The sequence below is a fragment of the Hesperophylax consimilis genome, chromosome 24 (genome assembly GCF_061612785.1).
Source record: "Hesperophylax consimilis isolate HC1 chromosome 24, BYU_Hcon_1.0, whole genome shotgun sequence".
In the NCBI taxonomy this organism is placed as follows: domain Eukaryota; kingdom Metazoa; phylum Arthropoda; class Insecta; order Trichoptera; family Limnephilidae; genus Hesperophylax; species Hesperophylax consimilis.
The window spans coordinates 24,057,381-24,074,871 of NC_142859.1; the positions used below are offsets into that span (position 1 = coordinate 24,057,381).

At 36.8% G+C, this 17,491-nt stretch overlaps 2 protein-coding genes across 2 annotated transcripts; one reads left to right on the plus strand and one right to left on the minus strand.

The window, feature by feature from the left end:
* Positions 1–7,016: 7,016 nt before the first annotated feature.
* Positions 7,017–10,173, plus strand: LOC149412112 (uncharacterized). Its single transcript, XM_089646418.1, has 6 exons — positions 7,017–7,283; positions 7,857–7,973; positions 8,056–8,217; positions 8,419–8,677; positions 9,256–9,324; positions 10,035–10,173. The coding sequence occupies exons 1-5, from the start codon at positions 7,213–7,215 to the stop codon at positions 9,301–9,303; spliced, it is 657 nt and encodes a 218-aa protein (XP_089502544.1). The 5' UTR covers positions 7,017–7,212; the 3' UTR covers positions 9,304–9,324; positions 10,035–10,173.
* Positions 10,174–15,605: 5,432 nt separating this feature from the next.
* Positions 15,606–16,421, minus strand: LOC149412113 (uncharacterized). Its single transcript, XM_089646303.1, has one exon. The coding sequence runs from the start codon at positions 16,419–16,421 to the stop codon at positions 15,606–15,608; it is 816 nt and encodes a 271-aa protein (XP_089502429.1).
* Positions 16,422–17,491: the final 1,070 nt, after the last annotated feature.

Here is a 17,491-nt window from a genome sequence, read left to right on the forward strand (position 1 = left end):
TTGTCAATTAAAGTGACAGTATACTCGTTTGGAAAGAAATAGAGCCAATTGTAAATTAATACCTCAGACAGGGCCGATTGGTGTACAGTGTACGTGTACAGTATACAGTATAAGAACAACCGCGGAATACAATATTTGATTTTATACTATTCATTTTACAAGTGAAGCATCTAGAATCTGGCAGACGTTGTGGCCCTAACTTTGACGGTGAGTCCTTTTTTCTTATAATCCAATCTGAGCTTATCTTGTGTTCCAGAAGCCCAGATTTAAAACACTGAGGACTACTGTCTATCAGGTTTAGCGGATACATAAATCTGATTTTTTTTGTGTTGCATAGGGTTTATTAGAGCATCATCTTCTAACACCAACTAATCCTTCTTCACAGTTTTGCGATACTATGTATGTTCGGCTTTCATTGACAGCGAATAAGTTGAAATATCGTCGTGCGAACCCTGTGCGAATAATGCGCTAGGAATGAAAATACATTTTCAGAAACGTTTCGTGCTAAGCGCAAAATATTTACTGAAGATTCCAAGCGCTCTGTATAAAATTCAACTTTTTAAGAAACCAAATACGGAAAAGGAATTCTATACAAAAGTTTCTTTTTGAAAATGAAATCATTTGAAGTCGCCGGCGAATGGAAAATGATAGTGTCGTATTAACACGAAAAAATTTGCAAAAACTACACTAAAAAATAAAAGTTGTTAATCGAGATCTGTTCGAACTAAATTTTATTTTCTTTTTGCCTCTCCTGTTAGAGATTGGCTATAATTAGGTCAATCACTACCCCGACTCTACATAAACCATCCTCTTTCTTATATCCTACCTCACTATTTTCATCACCCTCATAATAATGTATATCTTCTTCTGAACTGGGAGTACCATAGGTTACAAGCTCTGCAAGTGCAGTAATTACATTTGTTTTGAGAATTGGAACAAATTGCTTAAGAGTTCTACTATAGAATTTGGCAGCCACCTCTGGCCTGGAGCTCCAAAATATTTGTCAAAATAACTTTTTGCTCTACGTAGAAGTGGGCGGTTTATTTTATAAGATTCCCTTATTTTAACAAACGGATAGCAATCTTTTGGGCACTGGCATCGATGATCAATTATTTAAAAAAATAAGTGGCCGTTTTAATTTTTTTAAAACCGTTCAAGAAAAAAATCATTAAAAACGAGTGAAAAATCAATGTGGAACATTTCAAGTTTCACATTAGAAGTTCTCAGCAAATGAGAAAGTAGCTTGCTCTTTTAAATAATGCATTTAATGAACATGTGTAAGAATTTTTTTTTATTTATTATTATGTAAATCTCGAACAAGAGTCCTAACTGCGTCAAACAGCTTAGAGCCAGTGAGACTATAGCATCTCCAATTGGGGTATCTTGTGTGGTTAAAGGTAGTGGAGAGAAGAAGGAGTTGGGAAAGAGGAAGTTGGGGCACTACCTCGCTATTTAGATCTGGTTACCAAACATGGCTAAAGCCGATTAATGCAACGTTTCAATTCTGAATTGCGGTTTTCCACCCGGGCGATACTGAGAGTATCTTCCACTTTGGAATGTGTCGCAAGTATAAATATTATTTTTTATGGCACAGTCTGTCTTTGCCGATAGAGAAACAATAGCGCGTGTAGCTTGTACGACCAACAGATAGAATTGTTTTTTTTTTTAATGTTGTTTTACTTGTCACAGGTGACATTTATATAATATAGGTATATAAAAACACACGCGTATTCAAATGCAACTTTGTGTCAAAATGTTGAAGCAATCGTTGAAAAACTTTCAGCTATATTAAGGACGGGTTGTTTCGGAGAATTTGAACAATTCATCAAATTTCAACGTTCATTTTCAAGTTCTGTGAAAGATTTTTTCAAATTCTGTTCTTATTTCAGTTCTGTCAAGCAACTAGCCTATAATGATATAAAAACAGAACTTGAATAGGACTTTCACAGAACCCGAAAATGAACGCTGAAATTTGGTGAATTGTTCAAATTCTCCGAAACAACCCGTCCTTAGATTTTGAATAAACGAACATTTTCATTTATATTTGAAGTTGTGAAATAACAAAAATTAACCACTACCTTTGGCTAACTAGTAGAGGGTCTTACCCCTCAACCACGAAAGCCGTCATGTATGGGTTATCTGTGGGTTTACTGAGGGAACTACCCTTGGAAGAATTTAGGTAAGGGTTGAATTACATCCTAATACTCATCATTGGCCACTGTGAGGTTTACTAACTACTAACACTTTTTTCATGATCTGCGCATGCGGAAAATAAATGTTCCCTGGTGACATTTCTTGGTGAGAGATATGGAATCCTCTTTTATCACGTGACACGTGATACAAATAATGAAAATTCAAGCCGGTAGAATTTGACCCTCTAATAGAGTGAGTTTTTGAGAGAATAAAGTGAGATCTTTTTACCTTAAAATTTCCCTTTTTTATTGTTTCTTAGCATGTGTTATAAAAAAATAATCAAACTTCATAAAAAAAATAATGAGGTGTTAATATTAATATTAGTAGGGTTCCTACCAAAACACCGCCGTACGGTGTACGTCCGTACTCCTTTAAGCATACTTTCGTATGGACGCAGACGGTACGGCAACAAGGTTAATATTTTTATAGTATTACTGTTATAGTCCAGTCAGTGGGGAGTTTTACCTTGCAAAAGGTTAGGTAGTAGCGATTTTGATATATGTTGTTAAGATTGGGACTCTAAAGAAAAAAAAAAGTTTTCGACCTTGGGAGGGTCGAGCTCGATCCGCCATCTTGGATTGAAGGTGCCAAAATTTGTTTTTTTTTAAATAATTGTGAAGTGGTCGTTTTTACAACCAAGTTGTTTAGCGCAAACTTAAAGACAACTAAATTACCTACATTTTTTGTGGAAAGTTTTTTTTTGTAAGTCTAATAGGTAACGAGTTACAGTGGCGGAAATGTGAATATTTTTCAAAAAAGTGATGAAATTCCCAACTTTGTAATTTTTGGGGGTTATTCATTACATAATTATAATAATTTTGTTAACTCATTTCCACACCACCATGAGGTAGAGAACATTGCGCATTTTTTTTATTGTGGTATCCCCAGTAGGTCAACTCCACAGATATAAGTCTCATAATCTTAAGGTCGTGAGTTCATTCCTCACCCGGGGCATATCTTTTTAGAATGTCACAGCGGTGCTGCCAAGGTCTGGTATCTGTGAGAGGATAGTGTGTCAGCGCTTTATTAGCAGCAGACACATGCCTGGACGGATGACGAACCTCGTGCTGGCACTGTTGGTGGACGCGGTGGACTCTTTCGCTGCAGCAGCTGGCCCAGTTTCTTCACCACCTAGGATTCTTGCTGCAGAGTCTCCATCTTCTATCTTCGTGTCACCTGTTCCTAAACTTAATTTTACTTAACTTAACTTCACTCTATTTTTGTAATATTTATATTTTTTTGTAATACCTGCATCAACTGTAAAGCGCCCCTGAGGTGATATCTCACAAAAGCGGCGCTATACAAATTATCCAATAAATAAATAAATAAATAAATACCAGCGTTATGCTACAGTAAATTATGTTACATTACTGTGAATTATGTTACTATAAATTATGTTACTTAATAACAGTCTTCGTCATCAATGTCATCATATAACTCATTGCCTGTGATATTTGGGCTTCCATTGACAAAATCTCTTCTTCTTCTTCCTCAACATCGATGTGAACCTCTGGCGAATTCCGGCATGTTTGACCATTACAGCACCCACATACAATAGAACACTTCAATCCAGCTTTCCTGCAGCCACATGCAACGCCGCATTCTTTTTTACAATTGCATGAAATAAATTTTAATAAAGTCTCGGGTGCTGGTTTCTTTGTCATTCTTACTGGAACAAGCCCGTTGATGTCACGTTTCCAGGCCCAGTTTTCTGGATTTTTTTGGATTCCATACCATTTTTGGACTTGATGGTACGTTCTAAATGCATGGTACCGTGTAGCGTCGTTCGTTAGTGGCAAAGAGGCAAGATTGAATTTGCTTTTTGTTGTCGACTTTGCGAAACGTTTGTAGAGGACTTCTTCCAAGGTTTCCTTATCCATGTCACCCCCGTATAAAGCAACAAGAAAGCGTGTTCCTGCAACTGCTATGTCTTCTGGTGTTGCATCATGTTGTTTGAAGATTCTTATCATGGCATTGAGTCTTGTGTCGTTTTGCACAAGCGAACAAAATTTATTTTTTCCTTGGTTGAAGAAGGACGATGTTGTATCGCAGCCGCTAAAGGCATGAAGAAACAGAATATTCTCAGCCGCCTCTTTGTATTTCACACTATTCGCGGAATACAATCTTTCAAAAGTTTTGCCTCTACCGGGTTTGCGAAGATATATACTATTTTTTTGTGGTGCTAATGCTGTCATGCTGTCAGCAGAACTAGGAGATCAACGTCTTTGCCAATAATGAAAACAGCGTCATATGATGAACACAAGGAAATCGCAGTTTTGACAATCAACTCATCAGCATCTTCTTCAGCCTGCTTAACTGTAAAATCATCCTGTATAAATTGCTTTGTAAGCATCGAAATCAGACGGACTTTGTTATTTTCATTGGCTAAAAATCGTTCTTGTGAAACTTGAATTGGCATTGTTTCATCGGAAAGAACATCTGCAGACATGTGCTTCTTCGATCGGCGAAGTCTTTCTGCGGTTTTCGTATTTTTTTCACCATCATCAAGCGGATATCCATCGAAAACAATGACTGCATATGATCCATAGTGATTTCTTACATAGTGAACGTACTTCTCGCAAATTGACCCAAAATAATCATTCCGATTCCATACAACTTTATGTAAAAGATATCCTCCATCTACAACATTAATTTTGCTACCTTCAAGTTGCACGCTTTCTGGAAGTTGTTCGAAAACACCATAAAATGATGATTTCGTACCTTTGCGCACGAGCACACTGAGTGACCGAGCATCCAGGCAACGTCCTGTAACCACCCCGACTCAATCAGTGTTGCCAAGTCAGCTGTAGACTAGGATCCCACTATAACAAATCAACGTCATCGAGCACACGGATGATGCTATATAAGTATATTGTAACGTAGAAATACGTTAAAATGATATTGTGTAATATGTTCGTACAAAATTTATCAAGAAAACTGGAGTTTTACAATTTTTTGTCAAAATTTTCTGCTTTCAACCGCTGTAACTCGTTACTTATTAGACTTACAAAAAAAAACTTTCTACAAAAAATGTAGGTAATTTAGTTTTCTTTAAGTTTGCCTTCAACAATTTGGTTGTAAAAACGACCACTTCACAATTATTTTGAAAAAAACAAATTTTGGCACCTTCAATCCAAGATGGCGGATCGAGCTCGACCCTCCCAAGGTCGAAAACTTTTTTTTTTCTTTAGAGTCCCAATCTTAACAACATATGTGAAAATCGCTACTACCTAACCTTTTGCAAGGTGGAGCCCTTTTTTATCCCCCACTGACTGGACTATTAGGTTGACATTGGTTTTTGGTGAAATTATTGGTTGGTAGTCATAATTTTTAGACTGACCGAAATTGACGAACTGACGAAAAGTGCGCTGCTCTAACGCTTTAATAATATAACTACGAAAATCAATAAAACCTTAATTAACATTTGCTGATGCCTGAGTGTTTGAAAAGGTATACGTGTACATAATACTGTACAAAATACTCGGTTCATTGTACAGGATTTTTTAATCATCCTCGACATGAAATTGTTATTACAGTGCAATCAAAAAGTTGCACGTAATGTTCGTAGTATACTTAAATATACACTGTACAGTGGGGATTGATTGTTTTTGTCTGGCATAGGGTAGACACCAACGTAGATTGGGTACATATCTTCAGGGAAAAAATAATCACAAATATGTCGAGGAAAGGCGTAAGTATTTGGATTAATAATTGTTTATCAAAGTAAGGTTTAAAATGAATGTAATGACACCTAGTTTTCTTAGAGTTTATAGTATTTTGTAAAACCTTATATTATTTAAAGATTTATTTTTACCTTGATTTTCATCCATAACACAATAATTAGAGGTAATTTTTTTTAAATAGGGAAAAACCATCACAAGATGAAGGCATTTCTCGCATGAGTTATAATACTCAGTTCTAAGTTTCATTTTTTTTAAGCAATTTCACAAAATCAGTTTAGTTTAAAATCAGTTATATGTAGTATCCGTTTGTCTGGAATTTGTATGGAATACATTTACAGTAAAATAACGGACCCCGTACATACGATTAGACACATTTTAAAGAATATAATGAAGAATAAACTGCTCACATAGAGCATAATTATTTCATTTATAAGTTTTTCTTTTTCATTTTCTTTTTTCAGAAAATAAATTTTATATAAAATTAAATAAATATTGTTTTATTCTTGACTTTAGGATTCGAAAACGAAAACTCAAATTATAATAATTAATTCCATTAAATCGACTCCTAATACGACGAAGATGCAACGAACTGTGATGTTACGTTGACTTTTTAATTCTTTTCAGTTTTTTTTTATATCACAAATAAATAATGTTTAGAATATGTGTTTTTTTGTTTGTGAATCTGTCTGAAACCACGATTCAATGATTTATGTTAATTTTTTATTAACAGGGTAATAAATTAAAGAGAATCTTCATAAGATCTATACATAAAATAATTTTAAGAATACTACCACACATGAAAAATTTCAAATTATGAACATATGTGAACAGAATAACGGATACTATCTATACGCTAATTTTAAAATAAAAATATTTATTACAGAAAAATAATGTAAATGTATACGTATAGTTTATATGTAATATTACTTTCTTATATCAAAAATGCTAGTCTGATGTCTGTACGAATGTGGATGAGTGCAAGCGAGATGTAATGCTTTCAAGTTCTTATAAAAGGCAATGCACGTTAGTTGTGTGCCCTCTTTGGTTACAAACAGCTCCCCAATAAATACCAGTACATATATTTATTTATTTATTAACGGTTTAGCCACTGGAACGATTTCGGTCGAAAAATCGACCACTTTTATTTTTCTGCGATTGATATCGGTCCAAAAATGGACCGATTTTTCTACCATTCGTAAAATATTTATTGTAATTATTTAAAACGTTTATATGGCCAGCTACTTGTTTTATCGAATAGCTGATAATATATTCTCTTTGTCTATGAACTTATCCGTTGTCTTTGAAGTGTTATTTAACGAGTTTTCGCGGTTTTTTTATGGCGTCCTGTCAAAAACATAATTATAAATTTTCAACATTCACGAAATTTTGGACTCTTCCTAAAATGCCGTAAGTAATTAATTTATTGGGTTTTTAACGCATAATTATATATCTGTGTAATCATGATTGACTTATCTATCTTTGAAATGCGTTTTTAATTCGTTTGTTTGTATTATATTGTTTTGGTTGAAGTTTTTGTGTAAGATTACGTCAACTGAAGACGTCATCTGTTTTTGATTTACAATAATGTCTTAAATACTGCACTCGCGCATTTGAAATATAGATATTCCATCACAGTGATTCAAAACAAAGAGATATATATAAGTTTTATTTGAATTGGTTCATTATTAATACAGATATTTGCTAACCAATTATTTTAAGTCATATGTCAAAAAGTTGACTCTTTTTCACATGTAAAATGGTGTAAAGCCTTCGTCACACAATAAAAATTTAGTAATTTAGTTGTATAATTAATTAATTTGTTTACTTTTACCAAATTTGTGCAGAAACAGCTGTCGTCCAGGGAAAGGGATCACTCCACGACCCAATAATTATTTTCAAATTTTATATTAGTGCAATATTTAACAAAATTTAAACATTTTACATTACTTACATTAAGTGTTTTCAATTTAAAATATATAGAGTGGTGCTGACTGCAAGAGGTGGCAGAGGAAGAGGGAGAGGTGGAGTACGAGCTGGTGCCGGACTACCTGCACGTGGACGTCAACGCAGAGCTGCAATTGCAGCCTCGTCTGGAGTGTTAGTATTTTTTAATGTTTTTTTATGAAAGTACTTTGCTGTGGCCGTTGAACTCATCATATATTTGTATTTATTTAAACAGCGACCCTGCTTTGCTACTGGTGCGAGAGGATCGCGTCAAGGCCCTAAAGGCTGTTAGGGCCCTGCCTGCTTCCTTCCGGCTAGAGCTGGAAAGCCGAAAATTCAAGAAGCAGGCGGCGCGCATTTTGCTCCCTACCGCACCTCCAAGAAAAACTAAACAAAAGTAAGCAATCGTATTTAGATGCTTGATACAATATTATTGTTTTTTCCTGACAGCGTTCCACACTTACAGTGAGAGTTGGTAAGATCAGCGCTCTGTGCATTTGGCACATTCAGTGCATATTTTACTGTTTATTTACATACTGTACTTACTGTTTCACACGTGAATGAGAACAATTTGTATGATTTATGTAAATGTTTTCAGAATTCCATCTCCGGAGAGAACAACGTGTCCCTTTTCACAAGGGACGCCTTCACCGTTGCCACGACCCGTACCACCACCGTGGATGTCCACACCCAATCAACGGCTCCCAATGCACCAATTATGCCTATCCGTGCAGCATCTCCCGAGCCGTTACCTGGGACATCGCGGAGTGGGGAACTCTTCTCTCCGGAGGCCGGCTATCACAGCGAGCTGTGGGTGGACTTGCCATTCTACGAAGAATTGTCGGCGTTTGGGAACGGTGAGTTTATTTTTTTAAATGTCAAACCAGGGGCTCAATATAAAATCAATTATCTATATTTTATATTGATATCCCTAGCACAGTTTCACTGTTGGTATATTGGCAGGAAATAGGCATAGTACTTAAAAATTCCACATAACAAACATACAAAATGTATTGTTGTTATGACGTGGATGCATCATTACACATCTTTTTTTTCTGTAACGGGTATTGCAGAGTGAGAAATAAGACATGCCGAACTTCTTTGCGAGGATTACATTTGATTCACCGGCTTCTAAACGGTGTAATACAGCATTTTTTTCTTAAATTGAAAAAACACTTTCGCTTCACGGGACTCATTGTGTCGAGCTTCCTAGTCAAAGCGAGGCTGTATTGGTAGGTGGGTTTTGTAACCGGACAAATTATCATTAAAATAGGTCGCTTTACGTAGTTGGTCACTTTAAACGGATACGTTTTCCTACTAAAAGCTATGAAACCTTACTAGAGTTTACATTATCGTCACTTAAAACAGTAGACCGTTAAATGCAAAGTCATTATATCCAAATTCTACTGTAAATTTGTGTTTTCTTTTATTTCAGAGTCAGACATGGGCAGAAACAGTAACGTGGACGAGGCAGCTGTACTAGAAGAGTCTGTACTTGGAAACCGTGAGTTATAAAACTAACTAACTTACCTTCACGCCATTTCGGTAGGCAGAGAGGATGAACCACCATGCAACTCGATCTTGGCACACACACTCTTTTCTTCATTCCATACCTACCTGACTGTGCTATTCTGACTCCTGACATTGCCCGCCTCAAGTATTTGATTAACTTTTTATTTATTTTTTTATATGAATACCTCACAAGAGCCTTTTTTATCAACCACAATTTAAATACTAACGCAGACCCGTGAAAAATCATTAGATATATATTTTTTTATGTGCTTACCGCACATGAGTATCAATTGCTCCCAACCGTATGGAGCCAGTGAGACTATGGCATCCCCAATCGGGGTATGTTGTGAGGCTGAAGGTAGCGGGTAGGGGAAGGAGGTGTGGAAGAGGGAGGTGGAAAAGTACCTGGCTATTCAGAACTGGTCACCAAACACGGCTAAAGCCATTTCAAGCAACGTTTCAATTCTGAATGGGGTCTTACACCAGGGCGATACTATGGGTATCTTCCACTCTGGAACGTGCCGCAAATATAACATATATTATTTTTAATGAATTTTGTGTGAAAATAACACTAATTATTCAAATATAATTTATTTGATTTGATCCCGCGACCATCGTATTGCGAGTCAAAAGCCGTACCAGAGGCAGTGGGTTATCGTAATATAGACACATTAAATTAATTTGGGTTTTCTGTTGTTTCAGAAATGGATATGGACAGATCGAGCGACGATATGACGAAGCGAGCGACGTCGACCACGAAGAGAGCGATGAGGATACCTTCTGCATGCCACCAATACCTTATCATAATATTATCAACGTTTCACCTAACTCCCATAGACTTTAGTAGACAAGACCAGGTAGATAGTGAAGCAATGCGTTCGATTCTGCCGCCTGAAGGTTACTCTTTCGATTGGTCTAATGATATCTTACGGGATAAGGGAGACTTTCACAGGCACGCCAAGACCAACTTTTAATAGCGACAAAATGGGCAAACCTTTCTTAAAGTCTTTGATGCAGATTTCGTTGAACTGATCGCGAGAGAGACCAACAGGTATGCAGATCAATCAGACTTACAAACCTCAACTCGTACTAGACTATAACAAGGTAATGGGGGGGGGGTTGACCGAAAAGATCAGCTTTTGTCAGGCTTCCCCATTGAACGACAGCGAAACCTGGTCTGGTACAAGAAGCTTTTCAGGAGACTACTAAGCGTTTCGGTGCAGAATGCGTATATATTGTACCGCTCAAAGCTCCGCAAGGAAAATAAACGCATTTTGTACCGAAACTTCAGGAGTGAGGTTGCGGATGAACTCCTTCTGCTGTTCTGTCGTAGTCAAATTGACACGACTGTGCGGACCATTGGCCTAATAGCTGAAGGAAAGACTCTGCGACCTATCCTGAAAGGCAACCACTTCGTGGTCCGTAGCGGGAAAAAGGTGAAATGTGCGTGGTGCAGCATAAATAATATTTTCAAAAGGACCCTTACAAAGTGTGATGTGGCATTATGCTATGATTGCATGAAGCCATATCACACTACAATATAGATTTGCTGAGGGTTTTTTTTTATTTAATTTTTTTCTTTTTTGGTTTTTTAGTTATGAAATTAAAATTTATAAATTTAATTAAATTTGTTTGAACATCAATTATGATGGCCTGGATAGTTGGACTTAATCATTTCTTTCCGCATACTCACGTCTCATGTTATGTTGTCCTCAAAGGTTCTATATGATAAGGTTCGGTGGACATTTAATATGTATATTTCAATTCTGATCATTGAAATATGCATGAACAAATGCACAGGTATTCTAATTTTTCCCTGTTTATTGTACACATTAAATAACTCGTTTTATTTTTATGTCTTAATTATATTTTGTCAAAATTTCTGTAAAGAGGCTTTTCCAGATCTAGTCACTAAACATAACTAAGCCAATTCAAGCAATGTTCAATTCTGAATGGTGGTCCCTCACCAGAGCGATACTCAGAATCTCACTCTATAGCGAGGCACAATGATATTATTATGTATTGATTTTCTTAAATTATGAATAAACCAATAAACTGAATATATTTTTATTATGACAAAGTGTGTAAACAATGTTTAAATCAATATACTGCTCTTTCATTGTAACCATACAACTGTAATATTGATTTAAAAGGATATAAGGGCTTAATAAATAAATCAATTATTGGTTCCATCAATTATTTTCCATCCCCCATTTTTTTCGATACCTTTGCGTTTAGATATAAAATTATCATTATGATTTTATTTGCCATTCTACGGTCATACAAAGGTTTGATATATATATACAAATTTATCATCATTTTACATATTCCGATTTAACCTATGTAGATTGACCTTAAGGTAGCTGTCAGAAGTGATTTTTCGTCAAATATTGGTGAATTTCATCAACTTTCAAAGTATCCCCCTGAAATATTGGCAATGTTTATATCTATGATATATATCTCACTTTAAGCCTTATTTCCTCGTTTTGCACGTAATATAAAAACATGGTTACAAATCTCCAGTTCTAATTTACAATTATTTAAAAAGTAACACCATGATTTTGACATCGTGAAATAGGCTCTCTGTATAATTCATCAAATCAATAAAATAAAGCCAACACGGCGACTATGCTTATTAATACTTGTAGATAGTTAATGTATCTTCCTAACGTTATACCAGTTTTTGTGGTAAATTTATTATATAGCATAATACAGTGATTTCAATTTTGACGCGTCACGCACTCAAATTTTACAAAATTATTTTCTGACCAAACTTTTGAAGAGATCTTAACATGCAAAAAAATATTTTTCTATTACATTCTTGCATCTGTGATTATCAAACAGGCCATAGAGAACATAAAAACGTAGAAAATATTCTATAAAGATTTTTAAAACTGCCACTGGCGGCAATTTCAAATCACAAAAACGCAAATTTCGCGCATTTATAAAGTTTAAGATTTTTTAATAATTTATCTATCAATTCTAAAAATATAGAATAATTATTAAAATATAGGTGAATTCATTGGCTGTATAGCACTACAATCAGTTTTATGTCTCCGTATTAAAATTCGGAGGTTTGATTTTTTTAATGTTGGCGGAAAATATTCAAAATCGTCGCCAAAAAACCGCGAGCAATCGGAGAAAAAAGTTTTTTGACGCGCGATCGTTCGAGTGGTTAGGTATACGGGTGTATACTTACTGAACTAAGTATGTGTGGAGTCAACACCATGGGATAGAAATGAAATACACGACCGAGTGTTAGTAGGTGCATTTATTGACTGGTCTGATAAAGAATAATACAGTTTATATATCCTCCGTGGGGGGAGGTGAGGTGAGGGGAACATGTCACCTAACCGCCACATCCCTCCCCCCCTAGTGGAAAGGATAACAAAATATTTCCACAGAGAAATTTAAAGGACATAAACATAAAAAAATATTAGATACAGAATTGTTTCAATATTACACATTGTAAGGAACAAAATATTTGAAATCACTAAGAAAAACTTTAAAAAAATGTGAACAAATTTAGTTGGTAACATGATATTAAATTTTTTTAAACATGTTCAGTTTCATTGAATACATTAAAATTAGAGTTCGATTGTGAACAAAACATAGAAATTATTTTATTTAAGAGAAATCCCTCCATATTATTAGTTTCATAATAAAACACAAACAAAAATAAATGAATAAATCAAGCAAAATACATTAAAGACATCTTGGTTAATCGAGGTAAAACATGAAGATAAAGTTGAATGCTTATTTTACAAAAAACACAAAAACAGGTTGCACAAGTTCATTGCATTATTTCACCGTGCATCATGTAAATTTTCACTTGGAGTTTAGAATTACTTGTTCGTTGTACATTATATTGGATGTTGACTCAGCGAATTGTTCCAAGATGCGGGCGGTTATTTTATTGCGGCAAAACTTCCATCCCAGGAACGACAGTGCCAAAAAAATAACTGAGCACACCAAAACCAATGACACTATTGACATGTGGTGTGTCGTTTGGCTCGAGGCCTCTCCTCCAGCCTGAGCAATAATTACTTCTTCTTTAGATGACTGTCCACCCATGATGCTTATTATATTTTATGAATGATATGTAGGTGTTCAAAACGAGATACGTCATGGAACTCGCCAAGTGGTGAAATTGTATGCCTACCAACTTTAGCTTGTTGGCATGCTAAGCATTTTTTTACCCATATTGCTATGTCTCTGTTCATTGCGGCCCAAAAATATCGCTGCGTTATCAAATGTCTAGTCGCTTTGATTCCAGCGTGACTTGTGTTGTGGACAGAGTTCAACGCCTGTTCGCGGAATTTCAGTGGTACGTATGGCCTCACTCGTGCTGTTGAAATTTTGCAAGTTATTTGAACATTTGAATCTGGCATAGTTACTAATTTGAAAAGAAGATTACCTTGCTTTTTCAGCTGTTGTAACTCTTCGTCTTTGTTTTGTTCTTCTGCAAGCTCTTTGTTATCGAATAAACTGGGAAGGCAAATTTCTTCGATTCGTGACAAAGCATCTGCGACGGGATTTTCAGTTCCTTTAACATATTCGATTTTAGAACAAAACTGCGAAATAAAATCCAATTGTCTGATTCTTCGAGGTGTGTCAGAAGTTGAAATTTTCTTAGTAAGCGCAAACGTAAGGGGTTTATGATCTGTGTATATTATTAAGTCCCTTCCTTCTGTCATGTTGCGGAAGTGTTTAATTGACATGTATATAGCTAATAATTCGCGGTCGTAGGTACTATATTTTTGTTGCGTTTCACTCAATTTCTTTGAGAAAAAACCTAAAGGTTGCCATCTGTTGTCAACTCGTTGTTGTAGGACAGAACCGACACAAGTTTCGGATGCATCAGTCATGAGGGCTAAACTTACATTGAGAGCAGGGTGAAACAGCGTAACGGTGCTTTTTAAGCTATCTTTACACTGTTGAAATGCCTCCTTTGCGACTGATGTCCAATCAATACGTGTTTTGTCCTTTTTCTTAGAGTTATGTAAAAAAACGTTGAGTGGTGCCTGTATCTGTGCTGCTTTCGGAATGGAGCTGCGGTAAAAGTTTACCATTCCAAGGAATCGACGTAGTTCCTCTATGGTGGTGGGTTGCGGATAATCGGTAATGGCCTGAATTTTCTCCTCGGTAGGGGTAACTCCATCGCTTTTCACGCAGTATCCAAGGAAATTAAGCTCCTTCTTTCCAAATTCACATTTGCTTGCGTTGATGGTCAAACCGAATTTATCTAGTCGGGATAATACTTCCTGAAGATGCTGCATATGCTGTTCTTCATTTTCAGAAGCAATTAAAATCTAGTCCACGTAAGATCATATCGATAAATCTTTGGAAAGTATTTGCTGCATTGCGAAGTCCAAAGTTCATTTTAGTAAATTCGTACAACCCAAAAGGAGTTAAAATTGCTGTCTTGGGAATGTCCTCTGCTGCGATTGGGATTTGATGATAGGCTCGACACAAATCAATTTTTGAAAAAAAATTGTTGCTTGTTAAGTGCGTAAGTGAAATCTAATATCCTTGGAAGAGGATAACGGTCTGGCACCGTGTTTTTGTTAAGAGAGCGATAATCCCCGCAAGGTCGTATTGCACCAGCTGCTTTATCAACAATATGCAGGGGATTCGCCCACGGACTCTTAGATTGTCGACAGATTCCAAGCTCGAGCATATGTTGGAATTCCTCTTTGGCTGCTTTGTATTTAATCGGGTTCAATGGCCGTACCTTTGCATGTACTGGTGGTCCCGTAGTAATAATATGGTGACGAATATCATGTTTGGGAGCGTTTTTCAATGAATCTGGTCTCGTCAAGTCTGGATATTTCAGTAGTAACTTGTGGTATTTGCCGTTAATGTCAACTGAATAAATGTTTGTGATACCTGGATCCTTTGTTATTGATGTACTGGTGGTTAGGGTTGTCACCTTGTCTACCAGTTTTCTTCCATGTAGATCTACGAGTAGCTGTTTCGCCCGTAAGAGGTCTGCTCCGATGATGGATTGCTTAACATCAGCAATGATGAACGTCCATCGAAGAGGTCTGCGCAACCCTAAATCCAGGACCAGGGATTTTTCACCGAAAGTGTTAATTTTAGTTCCGTTTGCCGCGTACAGTTTATAATCGGTTGGAGTTGAAGAGCAAAATTTTTTGGATGATAACACTGAAATGTCTGCACCTGTGTCGATCAAGTATTTTATACCACTTTTTCGGTCGGTAATACATAATCGAGATGTTTTATCGACGCCGACTATCTCGATCGCGGGCGTCAGTTCTCGTTTTTTGGCTTGTAAGTGCACTGGTCGAGGCACTTATGAGCCTTTGGTCCGAATTTAAAATGATACCAACACAAGTAGTTAGAATCGCCAGGTTGTGGTATACGGCGGCGATTTGAAGAGGTTGACCCACGGCCTCTTGACGTTGAGCGTTGGCGCTCGCGGCTCCGCGGTTCTCTTCTCAAGCTGGCTATTTCCAGCTGCAGCTTTTCCACCATGCGAGTGAGCCTCTCCATGTCTGACGTAGCCGGTACTTTTATTTCAGCTACCTCCGATGCGCGTGTTGTATCATAGACTTTGTCAGCAATTTGCGCCAATTTCTCCGTCTCCTGCACTTCGCAAACGATGAGGACGGCTCGAACGGTTTGCGGGAGACGTCCCAACCACAGAATCTTCAGGGACTCTGCGGATAGCTTGTTGATGGCCAGCTCACTCATTCGCCTCAGGAGCTGAGACGGCTTCTGGTCCCCTAGCTCCAGCTCCCCGAGAAGTTGTTGAAGCTGGCGGGATTCAGACTCTTCATAGACCTGTAAGAGTCTATTTTTCAACGTTTGATACTTGTTTTCGGCCGGTGGTTTGTTGAGCAGATCACTGATCTGCCGCAGTTCATTTTTCCCTAGTTTTGCGACGAGAATGTGGTACTTGCTTTCGTCGCCGAGTTTCTGCGGTGCCAAAATGGCATCAAGCTGATGAAACCAGAGCCTGGGCTGCTCGTTCCAGAATTCAGGGATTTTAGAATGGAGCGAAACTCCTATAACTTCAGCCTCAGGGACGGCCCTGCCACTAGCGTATGTATCTGCATAAGTCATTATAAATTACTGATAACGCAATTTAAAACCAATCACTTCAATTAAAAAAACAAGTACTATTGTCTTTGCTGACGCAACAATGTTTTTGCTGAGATTGCGCTCAGTCCCGAGAAAGCTTGTCGGTCTACTATTCACACACACTAAGTAAATCACGTCGGGTCACCACTTTAGGTATACGGGTGTATACTTACTGAACTAAGTATGTGTGGAGTCAACACCATGGGATAGAAATGAAATACACGACCGAGTGTTAGTAGGTGCATTTATTGACTGGTCTGATAAAGAATAATACAGTTTATATATCCTCCGTGGGGGGAGGTGAGGTGAGGGGAACATGTCACCTAACCGCCACAACGGACATCGTCCAAATTACAAAATAATAACATGAATAAAGTTAAATGAAAAATATAAGAGTAGACAAAGGTACATGAAAGCAAAGACATATGGTAGATATAATATAAGAAAATAAAGTGACAAGTCGAATCAAGTCAAGAATACGCCGTGGGTCAGGACTAAAGGACGCTTATAATATTCCGTCACTTGTTTAGCGACTGGCAAAAATCATTTATACTTATCCCAAAAAAGTTAAGGTTTTGACTTGAGTTGACCAGTCTACACATTCTGGACAATGGTGAATAATATCCATAATTTGTCGAATGATGGTTGAGGAAGAGCAGTTCATTATTTCTGAGTCTTTGCGAGGGGATATTGAAGGGAATGAGTTGCAGTAGAGAAGGTGAATCAATAATACCATTTATAATTTTGAAGAAGCAAATGAGGTCATTTCTTTCCCGACGGACTTACAAAGGAGAGAGGTTTAGAGTTAATTCAATTTCATCATATGGATTGTCTTATAGTCCTATTCTAGACATATTTCCAGTTAACCGCTCTGTTCTTCCTGAAATTCCTGTAATTACCCCTTGCACTTTGTCCACCTCTACCTCAAACACTTAACATTTTTGTATATATATGTCAATATTTTGTGTAGTAGATCAGTTTTTAATATTCTCCTGACGAAGGAAGGGTTCTTCCGAAACCGTCAGAGTGAAAATAAAACTATAGTGGTCAAA